General features: G+C 35.7%; 1 protein-coding gene across 4 annotated transcripts in view; it reads left to right on the top strand.

The window, feature by feature from the left end:
• The window catches only part of FUT8 (fucosyltransferase 8), a 280643-nt gene that overhangs the window by 160602 nt on the left and 105944 nt on the right, over window positions 1-14097 (top strand). For all 4 annotated transcript variants that reach the window (XM_055132354.1, XM_055132353.1, XM_004612349.2 and 1 more), the window contains one exon: window positions 2292-2406. In XM_055132354.1, coding sequence (XP_054988329.1) covers window positions 2292-2406 — 115 coding nt within the window. The remainder of the gene's footprint in view (window positions 1-2291; window positions 2407-14097) is intronic.

The following is a 14097-nucleotide window of genomic DNA, read 5'->3' as shown; positions in this document are numbered from 1 at the left end:
TTTGATTTGATTCTCCTTTTGCTTATGATTCACTTCTATTTTCAGTACATTGTCTTCTGAAAATATTTTTGATACAATGTCTATCCTCTTAATTTTGTGGATTTATGTTTTGTTGCCCAGCATGTGGCCTTTTTCTGAGAATGTTCTATGTGCACTAAAGAAGAATGTGGTAATACATATTTTTAAGCATTCTTTTAGACAGAACTTAATACAGAGCAAAGAAATGGTGTCATTAGAGCTATAACTCATTACAGATTATTTCTGAAGTTTATGGTAAACTGAATCCATATATGGTAAAAATTGTCATTCTTTGGCTAGAGAGATAGTACATGGATCAAGATACATGCTAGCATGCAGCTCACCTCTTGTGGATTCCAAATGTGGTCCCCAAAGCCCTGTGGAGAGTCATTTTTGAACATAGACCTATGAGTATGCCCTGAGCACCTCTGGGTGTGGCTCAAGAACAAAATTAAGAAAATTACCATTTTTATCTCATTAAAAGTTCTTGAACATTTTTATTTTGCTACTTTCAATTGATCTTCTTATGATATTTATGACTTTCTGTGAGCAACTATTTTGAATTTTGTTTTTTAAAAAAAGCTTTTGGAAAGTTGCCATAGTTCTTTAGTTAAATAAGAAATAAATTATGTGCTTTAGAAGGTGCTAATTGCTTAGAGAAAAGTAAAAGAGGTAAGGAAGAGAAGGAAAGCTAAGGGATGATGATGGTGATTAACTGCCGAATTTTTAAGAGAGATCATCAAGGATAGCTTAATGGAGAAAATAATTTTATGAGCACAGACTTGAGAAACATTTGAGTGAGTCATGTGGGTATGTATTCTAAAACAGACATTCCATGGGAGGGAAGAGAAAATGCAAAGGCCCTAATGAGGGAACATCCTTGGTTTGTTCAGCCATTAGTAACAAGATCACCTGGTTGATGTGTTTAAAGGACAGTAATAAATGAGATGAACAGATTATGAGGGGAACATGTTGTTTGGGCATCGTAGGTCAAAATTATGACTTGCTTTGACTAAGTGAAATAAAGAGCCAATTCAGTGTTAAAAAAAACAAAGTGGTAACATTTGAGAATATTTTAATAGGACTTGGGTACTGTTTTGAGAAGGACTGTAAAGGTAGAGAGTAAAAACAGGCACATATGTGCAGAGAGGCTAATTTACTAAACCAAGTGAGAAAAGATGGTGGCCTTCTTGGTAGCAGTGTTTTGGTGGTAACATGGTCAAAAATTGGTTATATGTTCGCTGACAGACTTGTGAGGGTTTGGGGATTAGAAAGAAAGAGGAGTCTTGCTTTTATTGGTAAATGTAAGTCTCCTTTTGTTTAGTACAACATAAGTAAAACTTGTCTCCATTAGTCCTGAAGTTCTTTTCCTAGTTTTCATGGTATTTTAGCTTACCCTTCAGAAATCCCTTATTTTAATTGAAATAATTGATCTTCATTTTAGTGTGGGAAAGTATCTTAGTGATGATTTTATAAAAAGTGGCATCTAAGGGCCAAATCTGGCTTTTAGGTTGTCAGTGTAAACAAAGTTTTACCAGTGCACAGATGCAAACATTTACTCATATATTCTCTATAGCAGTTCTCTATTTGACAACAGAAGCCCATAAAACTTAAGATATTTACTGTTTGATCCTTCACAGAAAAAAAATGTTCCCACTGATTATTTAGATCAGTTTTTAAGAGGTGTCAAAAATTTCCTCTAATCTTTTTCCAGCCACTCAGAGTGTTTGCCAGTATTGACAGAAAATTTGAAAGGGTACAAAAAGATTATATAGAGAACAAAATATTCATACTAACGTCTTTCTTTCTATTGTGTTAATCTCTTTCTTCGTAATTGTATCTATCTCAACCTGACCTCTGTGGTGTTTTATGTTGGGGAATAAGTGTAGCTGACTGAGCTAGGGAGTAAAGTTGTGGTTTGTTTTTATTTTTTCCAACAGTAGAGATTTACTAAAAAAGGGCTGAGAGAGAGTTCAAATGCCTTGCATGTGCAATGTCCTGAGTTTGATTCCAGGTATCACATGACTGCTCAAGCACCATTAGACCAAGTACCATAGTTAGGACCACACCACTGGACCAAGCATTATCAGGCATGATCTGTGTTAAAAATAATGACTATAAGAGTGAATTTTTTATATTAAAGGCTAATTGTCATGTATCACTGGGTGAACATCAACCTTTTTGAAAAATTTTAATTTAATCCCTTTTTAATAATTTTTGATATCTTATGAAATACAAATAAGTTAAACCTTCAATGTTGTTTACTTTTATAGATCTATAATGACGGATCTATACTACCTCAGTCAAACAGATGGAGCAGGTGATTGGAGAGAAAAAGAGGCCAAAGACCTGACAGAGCTGGTCCAGCGGAGAATAACGTATCTTCAGGTAAGAGGTTAGGTTAAGAATTAAGCATGAGTGAAAAAAGAAGGTACATTGTAATAGAAGAAAGAGCTGTTATTGGTGGGATGGGGCAAAAATGAGTTACTTTTGATGGTTAGTCTTCTAGCCATTGTATTTGAAAGCATTTACTTACTCTTTTCTCATATTAATTAAGACAGATAATGTTATGGGTCGAGTGAAACATAGATGGTTTAAAAAAAGTTTCTGCTTTTTAAAAAGTACAATTTGGGGCCGGAGCGATAGCACAGCGGGTAGGGCGTTTGCCTTGCACGTGGCCGACCCGGGTTCGATCCCCGGCATCCCGTATGGTCCCCCAAGCACCGCCAGGAGTAATTCCTGAGTGCAAAGCCAGGAGTAACCCCTGAGCATCACTGGGTGTGACCCCCCCCCAAAAAAAAGTACAGTTCACTGGTTGTGTTTACCCATACACCACACACCCCTATGATATAAAATAAAACCATTTTTTTCCTTTGAAAGTGCTACATTTTAGGGTCAGAGTACAGCAGGTAGAGTACCTATCTTGCATGTGGTCCCTGGTATCACATATGGCCTCCTGAGACTCTCCAGGAGCTCAGATCCTTAAGATCTGAGCACCTCTGAATGTGACCAAAAACTGAAAATATATATGTATAAAAGAAGAGAGAGTGGTATGCTGAGAGTGATGCTGTAGTGTTATAAATTTGAAAGTAGTTTTTTAGTTGTTGTTGTTTAATTAGTCTTGAGACTAGAAAAAAGGAGACCATTTATGAGGACCATTCTGCAAGTAACAGATTCTGAAATATGTAGCCATTTACCTTGGAAACAAATGAATTTTAGAGAGATTTATTGGGAAAAGAATTAATAATTGACTTCCAGGTAGGTGAAAGAACTGAAATGACTGGAGTAGTTTAGGCTGGTTATGCCTAACTGATAAAGAACTTAAAGATAAAGAAGTCTTTAAGAGAAAAACAGCGAAATTTGTAAGTAGAATTCAAAGTATTCGACATTGAAATGACCAAGAAACATCCTTCACATTCATCCTTTTCTAGTACTATTGATGGTATACTAACTGTTAATAATCACTTGGCTTTCTTTTTAAAATTTGAGTGTCTTAAAAGCAAAATAATACCCATGACTTGATTCTGTATTTTAAGGTGCAGATTTCCTGTACTTAAGTAGGAAAAAAAGAGAAAATCAAGTGTTTAGAGAGATCATTAAAAATCAACCTGATCTTGGCATGCTGTCTTGGTCTCATACTCTCCTGGCTATTCATCAGAGGTGTCTGCAGAATGAGATACACTTCGCCTCCTGTAGGGAGAAGGTAATTAGCTCCTATCAAGTAGAACCTCATTCAATGAACTATGAACAGCTGGTAGTGCAGAACTATCATCCTCATTTAAAATGGAAATAACTATAGCTCCTGAGTTTCTTCCATTTCTACATATTCATTAAATTTACATCCAACAAAAATTGTATTTCAACTATGATTTGGTCATAGGTCATGGCCCCACTTTCTAACAAGTACCTGCTATCTACTTAGCTTCTTTTGTTTTCCTCTTTTGACTTTGAAATGACCAAGTCCATTCAATAAAAGTGGGTATTTGCTAGTATCTGTAGTTCTGTATTAGAAAATTGCCTTGGAATTTTCTAATTTCTTGCAAATCATATCAATGCTTTTTTAATCTTTCATTTTACTTGGGCCTTATCTTTAGTTTCACATATTAATATTTAATCAGTTCTTGTTTTCAAATACTTTCCTTCCATTGATAAAGAAAAACTGATTTTGATATTTAAGAAGATTGGGGAGGGGATCCCACAAAAGAGGTTTTAAGAAAATGTATTTTTTTTATAGTTCAGTGTATTTGTGATTATTTCTTCCACCTAAACCAAAAGTCCTTTTGTGTCATAAAGTATATTATCATATCTGCATTTACCAAGTGATGCTCTGTAGAAACTTAGAGACTGGGTCTCCTCCCTATAATTCTCAGACAGACATGCTTGCAGTTCACTGTGAGAACTTGAGGATCTTGTGCTGCTCAGACTTTGTGGTGCCAGGAATTACCGGTGCCATTCCAGCAACTCTTGACACCACAGACTGTGGTGCTCAAGGGCCTATAAGGCTGCACCTGGTGATGTTTAAGGGACCATGTGATACTAGGGATTGAACCAAGATCAGCATCATGCCAAGCATGCACTACCTCTCCAGCTCTATAAATGTATTTTTAATACATTATTTGTAAGAAATTAAAAATGCCACCCTGTTTTCTCTAGATAGAAGAGTCCATTCTTTCAGTCCAATAGAGATAAGATAAATAATCCGATATTTGTAAAGAATTTTTCTCTGACAGGAATTCTTATTCCCACATATTTTTTTAAGTTTTAGGTGCAGCAGTTACTGACAAAAGAAAGATTTTTCACTGAATTTTGTTTGTTTTGTTTTGTTTGTTTTTTTGTGCTGTGCCACAGAATGAACCCACAGCCTCACACAGGAAAAACAAGTGCGCTACTGCTGAGCTCCATCACTGGCCTTGTCACTAGATTAAATGGATTAGAGAGTTTAATCAGAAAAAATTGAGCTATTTATATAGATTTTTAAGAGTGATTATTTTCTTCCCAGTATAATTTTCTTGGTATTCAAATCTGTTGGTATTCCAGTACCATTACTTTTAGTGAAATATGACTGTAAAAAAGCTACTTAAGCAACTTAGATTCTAAAAGACTTAACAGGGCTTAGAAAATGAGTATCTTACAAGGGTATAAAATTAAAAAGGATAAAGAAAAATCATTGACTTTGATACTGGTACTCAAAATAAAGCAGTTTATATAACTTATTAGTGAAGGCTTTAGCTATCTGCCAGGAGCTATATAAAGGATAATATATAAATTGTATCTAAATAGGAAATATTAGGGGGGAAAGTACAGTAAAAAGAAATGTTTTAATATTTTAAATATGGAGACTTAGTCATTAAAATATCTTATTTCTTATAGTAATTCAAGTCATTTTATAATTTACGCTGTACAATTTGCTTGCTTAGTTGAAATTAACTTACTAGATTTTTAGTCATACAGATGAAATTTATTATCAGTTCTCATTTATCACCAACAAGCACTTTTTAAAAGACCTGGAGGTAAGCAGGACATAGTACATAGAAAACAACTTATATTAAGTCCCTATCTTAATCCATAATAGATTTTATTTTTGTGGGGTTGAGGACGGTGTCTCCCAATCCATAATGAGGAGGCCTAGGGGCAACTGGACAGGTGGTTCAATGCAACAGCCTGAGGATGCTCTGCTGTTCTGGTTCTGCAGTACTGGGCCACCCTGGTGCCACTTGGGGGCCTCCAAAACCATACCTAGTGATGCTTGAGGACCTCCAGGGTGGCATATGGTGATACTCTGGGGACTATTTGGTACTGAAGATCAAACCTGGGTCATTCAAGGCATGAGCCTTAACCACAGTTTCATAAACCTTTTTTTTTTTTTTTTTTACAGTTTTCCAGTCTTTGAACTGAGCAAATAATCAGTATGTCTCATGCAGGTCCTTGACATAAAATTCTATTAGATTTGTTCTCAGTTTCATACTTACATTCATTTATCCTATACCCTAATTTTACTTGGGAAAAGAAATTTATCACAAGATACTGGGAAATTAAAAGGTTGCTGTGGAAACTGGAATTTAGTGGTATAAAATTTTCCAAAACTGACCAAAAACTGGGAGATGACTTAAAAGACAGGCAAGCAAGCTTTATGTGCAAAAGCTTGGGTTCCATCCCTGGCAGCTCATGATACTCTGAGCACCATGCAGGAATAGCTTTGGAACATTAACAGATGTGATCTTCAAACAAAAATAGGACAAAAAGAATGAAGACTAAACAGAGGTAAGCAGAGTGTAGAAGATAAGGCATATGTCCATCCCTGATTCAAATCCCAAGCACCTCCAGGGGTCACTCCTGAGCTCAAAACCAGGAATAGCCACCCTGAACACCTGATGTGGCCCAAACCACCCCCATGTCCCCCAAAAGGTCATAGTAGTCTGATAGCAGCCCTAAATTAGCTAGTAGGCTTGGGCAGAATGAACCAAGTTTTTATATTAAGGTCTTTTGTTTGTTTCTTTTAAAGGTTTTTTTATTTATGAATGTGTACTACTTGGTTGTTTTATTTTATCAAGGTTTTTTATAAGCTGTCAGTACCACATCCTGTAGAGTTTAGGAACCAGAGACACTCACAGTGATGCTGAGAGTTGGGGATGAACATGGATGGAAGTCTTGGTCTTGCAAGTGCCAGGAATTGACCCAGAACCTCTGTCAGCAAAGGATGTGTCCACTTGAGCCACATCGCCTCTGCATCACATGGAAGAGATTCTGTTCTCAATGTGGCTATTAGAATGTACACTATAGTTTTATATTCTCAGCTCATACAATACAAAAGATTGTATATGTTAGTGCTTTAACTTATTTAGAAGATGGCTACTGTGGTAAAAAGACCTTATTAAGGTAAACAGCTTATGGCTCAAAGGTGTTTCTCACTTTAACTTGAAGTCATCTGTTTGATACAAGATGGCTTTAAAATATTTTTCCTACTGACCACGAAAAGGAATTTTTCAGAATTGAACTGATTTTCTTTTTCTTTCTTTCTTTTTTTTAATTTTCATTTTATTGAATCATGATGAAAAAAGTTACAGAGCTTTCAGGTTTAAGTCTCAGTCATATAATGATCAAACCCCCATCCCTTCACCAGTGCACATGTTCCACCACCAAGAACCCCAGTCTATCCCAGTCCCACACTCACCCCCCCCACCTGAGTGGCTAATGATCTTCACTTTATTCTCTCTATACTTTGAATACATTCAATATTTCAGCAGAGAACTCATTATTATTATTTGGAATTTTCCCCCAACAATCAAACCTGCTGAAAAGGCATCATTTGATAATTTCTTTTCCATTGCTGATAATGAAGATTATATGAGCTCGCACAGCCACAGCAGCAGCCACGCGGTTTTGGATTTCTGATATTTTAGCTCAGTTCACAGTCTAGATGCATTACTATAAAAAGCCGCTGGGTGCCAAAATGGGTGAGTAGACCTCCCGGATCATAGTCTTTAAGGAGCAGAGGGGCCGTTTCTTGTGCGGCTGCTCTGGATCTCATCTGGGCGGAGAGCATACCAGTAACACCCCCATTCCATAATCTCCGCGTACCACATCACTGCAAACTCATACCGCTGGGTTGTGAGTTCTAGAAGATGACGGACGCCACATGGGTGCCGCTGCTGCCGCCTTCCCCGCAGAAAGAAAGGGTTGAGAGAGAAAATCTTTTCCCCTCCCCGGGCGGCATGGGGTTGTAGCTCAGTTCACAGTCTAGATGCATTTCTGTAAGAAGCTGTAGTTGACCTCCTGGATCTTAGTCTTTAAGGAGCAGAGGGGCCTTTTTGTGCACAGCTGCTCCGTGAACTGATTTTCTTGTGGAAGTTTTAAAGTCTGTAAAAGGTAGAAAGAGGAAAAGGTTTTTTATTGTTGTTGTTTCCTTGAGAACTTTAAAACATACATTTTGAAAAGAGTTTTTACTGAAATTGGTAGATTAATGATGCTCTCTTTTTTGAGAAGAAAAATGAGGATGTGAAAATGAAAAATCACTGTTTTACTTTTTAAAGGAGGCTCAAGGTTTGACTTTTCAACCGAAAAAATACGTATATAACATATTGTAGAAATAACTAACTTCTCTTTTCCTGTATGGCTTCCAGTAACTGCAACTTTTCTTTAGAATGGAATATAACAGGTCACTCAAGCACAGCTTGTATGTGGCCCAAAACTAAATATGTATTTGAGATTGGGGAGAAACCCTTCAACATCGGATGTACTTGACTCCGTTTTTCTCTTACAGGACAAATTATTTGTATATCAAATTTTTTTGATTTACCATTGATTTACAGTTCTCATACCTCTGTAGGTACATGTCTGACTACAACTCACACCAAAGTTTTGTTGGTTTTGCACTCAAAATATGATCTCTTCATTTTTTTCACCTACCTTCCCCTTTCTCTTTAGCAGCCATTATTATTTCTTGAAGATAGTTTATTTTGTTGTGTTTTGCCCATTTGTTGCTTTGATTATTTGTTTTCCACATATGAGTGAAGCTACCTGGTAATTGTCTTTTACTTCCTGACTTAATTTATTTAGCATTACCAACTTGGGGTCCATCCATTTGTCATAGCAGGCATGACTTTATCACTAATGATAGAGTAGTACTTCATGACTTATTTACATATTTTTATACACACATCAGTTTTTTTAATCTTATCATCTGATGAGTATTTAGATTGAATGCATGTTTTAGTTACTATAAATAATAATTAAAAATTTGTGAACATTAAGGGTGTAAATGCCCTTCCAAGTTAGTATTTTCATATCCTTTTAATAAATTTCCCAGGAATGTGACTCATACTTGAATGAAGTTTAGTTAACACACTAATGTGTCCATAGGCACATCACATTTTTCTTGATCTTAGGAAGTTAGATAACTGTGCCCTATTCTTAAGGCTTAAGGGCCATTCTGGACTTTGAAATTATTAGGAAATGCTGCAAAAAAGTGAAAAATAGATTTTTAGAAAAAGGATATAGGCTTAGAGTATGAGATGAAACAAAAGTGCTGCTTTATATTAATTAAGCTGAGATCTGTGTTTATCAAATAACTCACATTTTTCATTGTGCTGTGCAGAATGCACCTTTAGTACTGACTTTAAGGTTACAAGTAAACTTAACTAGTAAGCAAATTTACAAATGTTTAATCTGCAGATAATGAGAATCACTTATAATTTACAATGAATTCCAATAAATTACACATTTTTTTAAGATCACAAATATTACATACACAAAATTTTGGGGGAAAATATTGTTAACTACCTTGATACTCTATAATACTTTTCCCCTACATTTGTTTTTCAGGCGTGTTTTGGGGGGGTCACTCCAGGCAATGTTCTTCGATGTATAGCAGAGGATTAAGCCCAGGCCTTCCACATGCAAAGATGCCCTCAACCCATTAAGCTCTCTCTAGCCCTCTCCTACACTTCTTAACTGTACACTACTTGATTCTACTTTGTGATATTTTCTTTGAACTGACTGGTTTTGAATCAAGAGATTATAGATACTGAACTGTACTTTTCTCTAGCAAGATTAACCAAGAGTTTTTAAATAATTGATATTTGTGATGCATAGAGTTTGCGGCTTACCTTATTCATTTGATTACTGGTACCAATAGACATTCCTTTTGTTAATGTTTGTTTGGGGGCCACGCCCCTCAATGCTCAGGAATTACTCCTAGTTCTACACTCTGGTTAACTCCTGGTGGGGTTTAGGAGACCCTATGGGTCACCTGGGATGAGGTGAGACCCCAAAGACACCTGGGATCCAATTCTGTTCAACACATGCAAGGCAAACTTAGAGTACTCTCTCTTCAGCTATAAGACATTCGATATTTTTGTAGTACTGCTATAGTTTGTGCCATACAGAAAAAAGAATTTATATACGCCTATTTCATGGTATTCTCATCAGGAAAGAAAAAGAACACATAATTGTTCATGCTACTCTTGGACTGTATATGTTACCCTTTTAAGGATATTAATGAAAGAAAAGAGCTTTGTAAAATAGACATCACTGAGATTTGACTCCACTTTTCTAGTAATTTCTATGCTGGAATTACTGTGGCACAATCTACATCACAAATCAGCCTTATGTACCATGCACCTACTTGTTCCCCAAATAGCTGTACAAAGCAACTATAAATTGAACAAATGAATCTTCAGCTTAGCTTTTTCATAACAGAACCCCACCAATGCTGATGGCCATTTCATTGTCACATAATACTTACAATGACCATATGAGATGAAAGGAAATTCTAAGTTATAGCTATCTTAAATCACTGTGATTAAATTTTGAAAAAAATTTATGAGAGTAGCAAACATTCTTATAAATATTTGGCTTGTTTGAGTTCTTAGGTGTTTGAGTATTTATTTTATGTGAACTGTCACCCAGATTTTCCCAAATTATGATAAATTTTGTGATAAATATGTGTGCAATTGCATAATTTGTATCATTTACAAATTCAAATAAAACCATTTCACAGGTTTGATTTCTCCATTTTTTATGGAAAATTAAGACATTCAAATTATTAAATTGGTCTTATATTACACTCAAAAGTTTGAGTCCTTCTAAAAACATTTTAATTTCTTATTAAGGTGCTTTTAGTGGTAAGTTTAAAGACTATGTCTCCTTTTGATATATTAAGGAAGTTTTGAGAATGAATGTTTGCCTCTTCTGTATGCTAAGTAGTTTTGCAAGTTAATTGTCATATGCATAATTAAGGAGAATAAATTGTCTTATAAGGAGAATAAAGTGTTTTGTAAACACCTTAAGGTGTTTATAAAACCATGTCTTGTAAAGGGGATATACTCTTAACTTTAAATCTTATTATTCACCATTAACAAATAGCTTAAAGGTTTCTATTTCATTTTTTTCCTGGTGTTATAATGAAGGTGACTGAATATAATGTTCAGAGTTGCTTTTATTATTGATTTGTGAAAACACACATCATCTTTTGTGTCTGCTCATCTATCACAACAGAAACCTTAAAGGATTAGATACATTTCTCATATATCTAGTTGATAGATGAAAGTATAAAATTTAAATATCTAAATGAGTAGAACAATTAAATATGAAGTTCTTAGATATGGGTTTTATCTACATAAGGTGATTAACAATTTATTGTCATTCTTAGAAATTATCTGTTGTGAAAATACAGAAATCTGAGATAGTTCACAGAATGTTTGGACTCTACCCCCTCACACACACTAAGTGTGAAGGACAAAAAAAATTGCTGATGTGAAAATTGTGTGGGAAGTTGTCTTTTAAAATAATTGTTTTATTCTCTGACCATAGTAGGTGATTTTCTTTCTCTGAATTACAAAAAAAATATGACTTTGATTTAGTAATGATAGCATGAAGAATTACATGCAAGCTAGATGTTAAACTCAGAGGTGTGAGTCAGCATCCCTACCAACAGTGAATGAGGGTTCCTTTTTTTTTTACTACATCCACATCAAACCTGGTTTATTTTGTTCTTTTTTAAATTTGTGGCACTTTCACTGGTGTGGAGTTCATTGTTGTTTTGATTTGCATTTCTCTGATGGTAAGTGATGGCAAACATTTTTTTTTTAATGTACTTGTAGGCCATCTGTATGTCTTCTACAAGGAAGTGTCTATTCATCTAGTCAACCCATTTTTTAAAAATATGGTTCTTTTTTCTCTTGGTGTTAAGATTTACAGGTGCTTTATTTTTTAAATTTAATATTTTGATTTTATTGAATCACTGTGAGATAGTTACAAGCTTTCATATTTGGGTTACAATCACACAATGATCAAACACTCATCCCTCCGCCAGTGTACATTCCTCATCACCAATCTCCCCAGTATACCCCCCCTTTCCCACACTCCTCCTGGCTCCATAGCAGACAGTCCTTCAAATATGACCCTGCAATACCACTTCTGGGAATATATTCCGAGGATGGAAAAAAGTAAAGTAGAAATGACATCCGTACCTGTATGTTCATTGCCCAGCCTGGATTAGTTGGCATTCCCACTAACAGTAAAAGAGCATCCCTTTCTCCCCACATCCATGCCAGCACTACTTGCTTTTGTTCTTTTGAATGTGTGCCAGCCTCTGTGGTGTGAGATGATATCATATTATTGTTTTGATTTGCATCTTTCTGATGACTAGTGATGTGGAGCATTTTTCATGTGCCTTTTGGCCATTTATATTTCTTTTTTGAGGAAACTTCTGTTCATTTCTTCTCCCTATTTTTTGATAGGGTTGGAGGTTTTTTCTTGCATAGCTCTACTAGTATATATATCCTAAATATTGTATATCCTAAATATTATTTATATATTGTATATCCTAAATATTAATTCCTTTTCAGATGGGTATTGGGTAAATATTCTTTCCCATTCTGTGGACTCTTTGTATTTTGGCCATTGTTTCTTTTGAAGTGCAGAAGCTTCTTAGTTTGATGTAGTCCCATTTGTTTATGTTTGCTTCCACTTGCATGGTCAGTGCTGTTTCATCCTTAAAGATGCTTTTAGCTTCAGTGTCATGGAGAATTCTGCCTACATTTTCCTCTATGGTCCTTATGGATTCATGTCTGATATTGAGGTCTTTAATCCACTTTGATCTGACTTTTGTGCCAGGCATTAGACAGAGGTCAGAGTTCATTTTTTTTTTTTTTTGCAGGTAGTTATCTAGTTTTCCCAGCACCACTTGTTGAGGAGGCTTTCCTTGTTCCACTTCACATGTCTTGCTCCTTTGTCAAAGATTAAGTAGTCATATATTTGGGGGTCTAAGACAGAATATTGAACTCTATTCCATGATCTGCAGGTCTGTTTCTTGCCCAAACCCATGCTGTTTTAATTACTACTGCTTTGTAATACAATTTGAAGGTGGGAAAGTTGATGCCACCCCCTTCTTTTTCCCAAGGATTGCTTTAGCTATTCGTGGGGGTTTATTGTTCCATATGAATTTCAGGAGTGTTTTGTCTATTCCTTTGAAGATTGTCATGAGTATCCTGATAGAGACCACATTAAATTTGTATAGCGCTTTGGGCCAATATTGCCATTTTGATAATGTTAATCCTCCCTATCCATGAACAGGGGATGTGTCTTCATTTCCTAGTGTCCTCTTTTATTTTTTGAAGTAGTGTGTTGTAATTTTCCTTGTATAAGTCCTTGGTTAAGATGATTCAAAGGTACTTGATTTTCTGAGGTACTATTGTGAATGGGATTATTTTTTTAATGTCTCTTTCTTCTCTTTCATTATTTGTATATAAGAAAGCTGTGGAGTTTTTGGTTTTGATTTTGTTAGCCTGCCACTTTACTATACCGACTTATTGTTTCTAGGAGCTTTTCTGTAGAGTCTTTAGGGTTTTCTAAGTATAGTATCATATCGTCTGCAGATAGTGATAGCTTGACCTCTTTCTTTCCTATATGTATGCCCTTGGTATCTTTTCCTTGCCTAACTTCTATGGCCAGGACCTCTAGTACTTCCAGTACTACATTGAATAGGAGTGGAGAAAGCGGGCAACTTTATCTTGTACCTGATCTTAAAGGGAAGGCTTTTAGCTTTTCCCCATTGAGAATGATACTTGCCGTGGGCTAGTGGTAGATGGCTTTGACTACATTGAGGAAAGTTCCTTCGATGCCCATTTTGCTGAGTTTTCATCATAAACAGGTGTTGGATCTTGTCAAATGTTTTCTTTGCATCTATTGATATGATCATATGGTTTTTATTTCTTTTATTGATATGATGCATTATGTTGATTGATTTGCAAATGTTAAACCATACTTGCATCCCTGGGATGAATCCTACTTGGTCATGGTGTCTGATCTTTCTGATGAGTCATTGGATTCTATTTGCTAATATTTTGTTGAGGATCTTTGCATCTGTTTTCATCAGGGATATCGGCCTGTAACTCTCTTTCTTTGTGGTATCTCCATCTGCTTTTGGTATCATGGTGGTATTTGCTTCATAAAAACTGTTTGGAAGTGTTTCTGATCCTTCGAATACCTGAGAAAGCCTAAAGAGGATTGGGAGTAAGTCCTCTCTAAAGACTTGGAAGAATTCACTAGTGATTCCATCTGGGCCAGGGCTTTTGTGCT

The sequence above is a fragment of the Sorex araneus genome, chromosome 3, assembly GCF_027595985.1.
Source record: "Sorex araneus isolate mSorAra2 chromosome 3, mSorAra2.pri, whole genome shotgun sequence".
In the NCBI taxonomy this organism is placed as follows: domain Eukaryota; kingdom Metazoa; phylum Chordata; class Mammalia; order Eulipotyphla; family Soricidae; genus Sorex; species Sorex araneus.
Note: the sequence above shows the minus strand (reverse complement) of the source record. Positions and strands in the feature narration are given on the sequence as shown.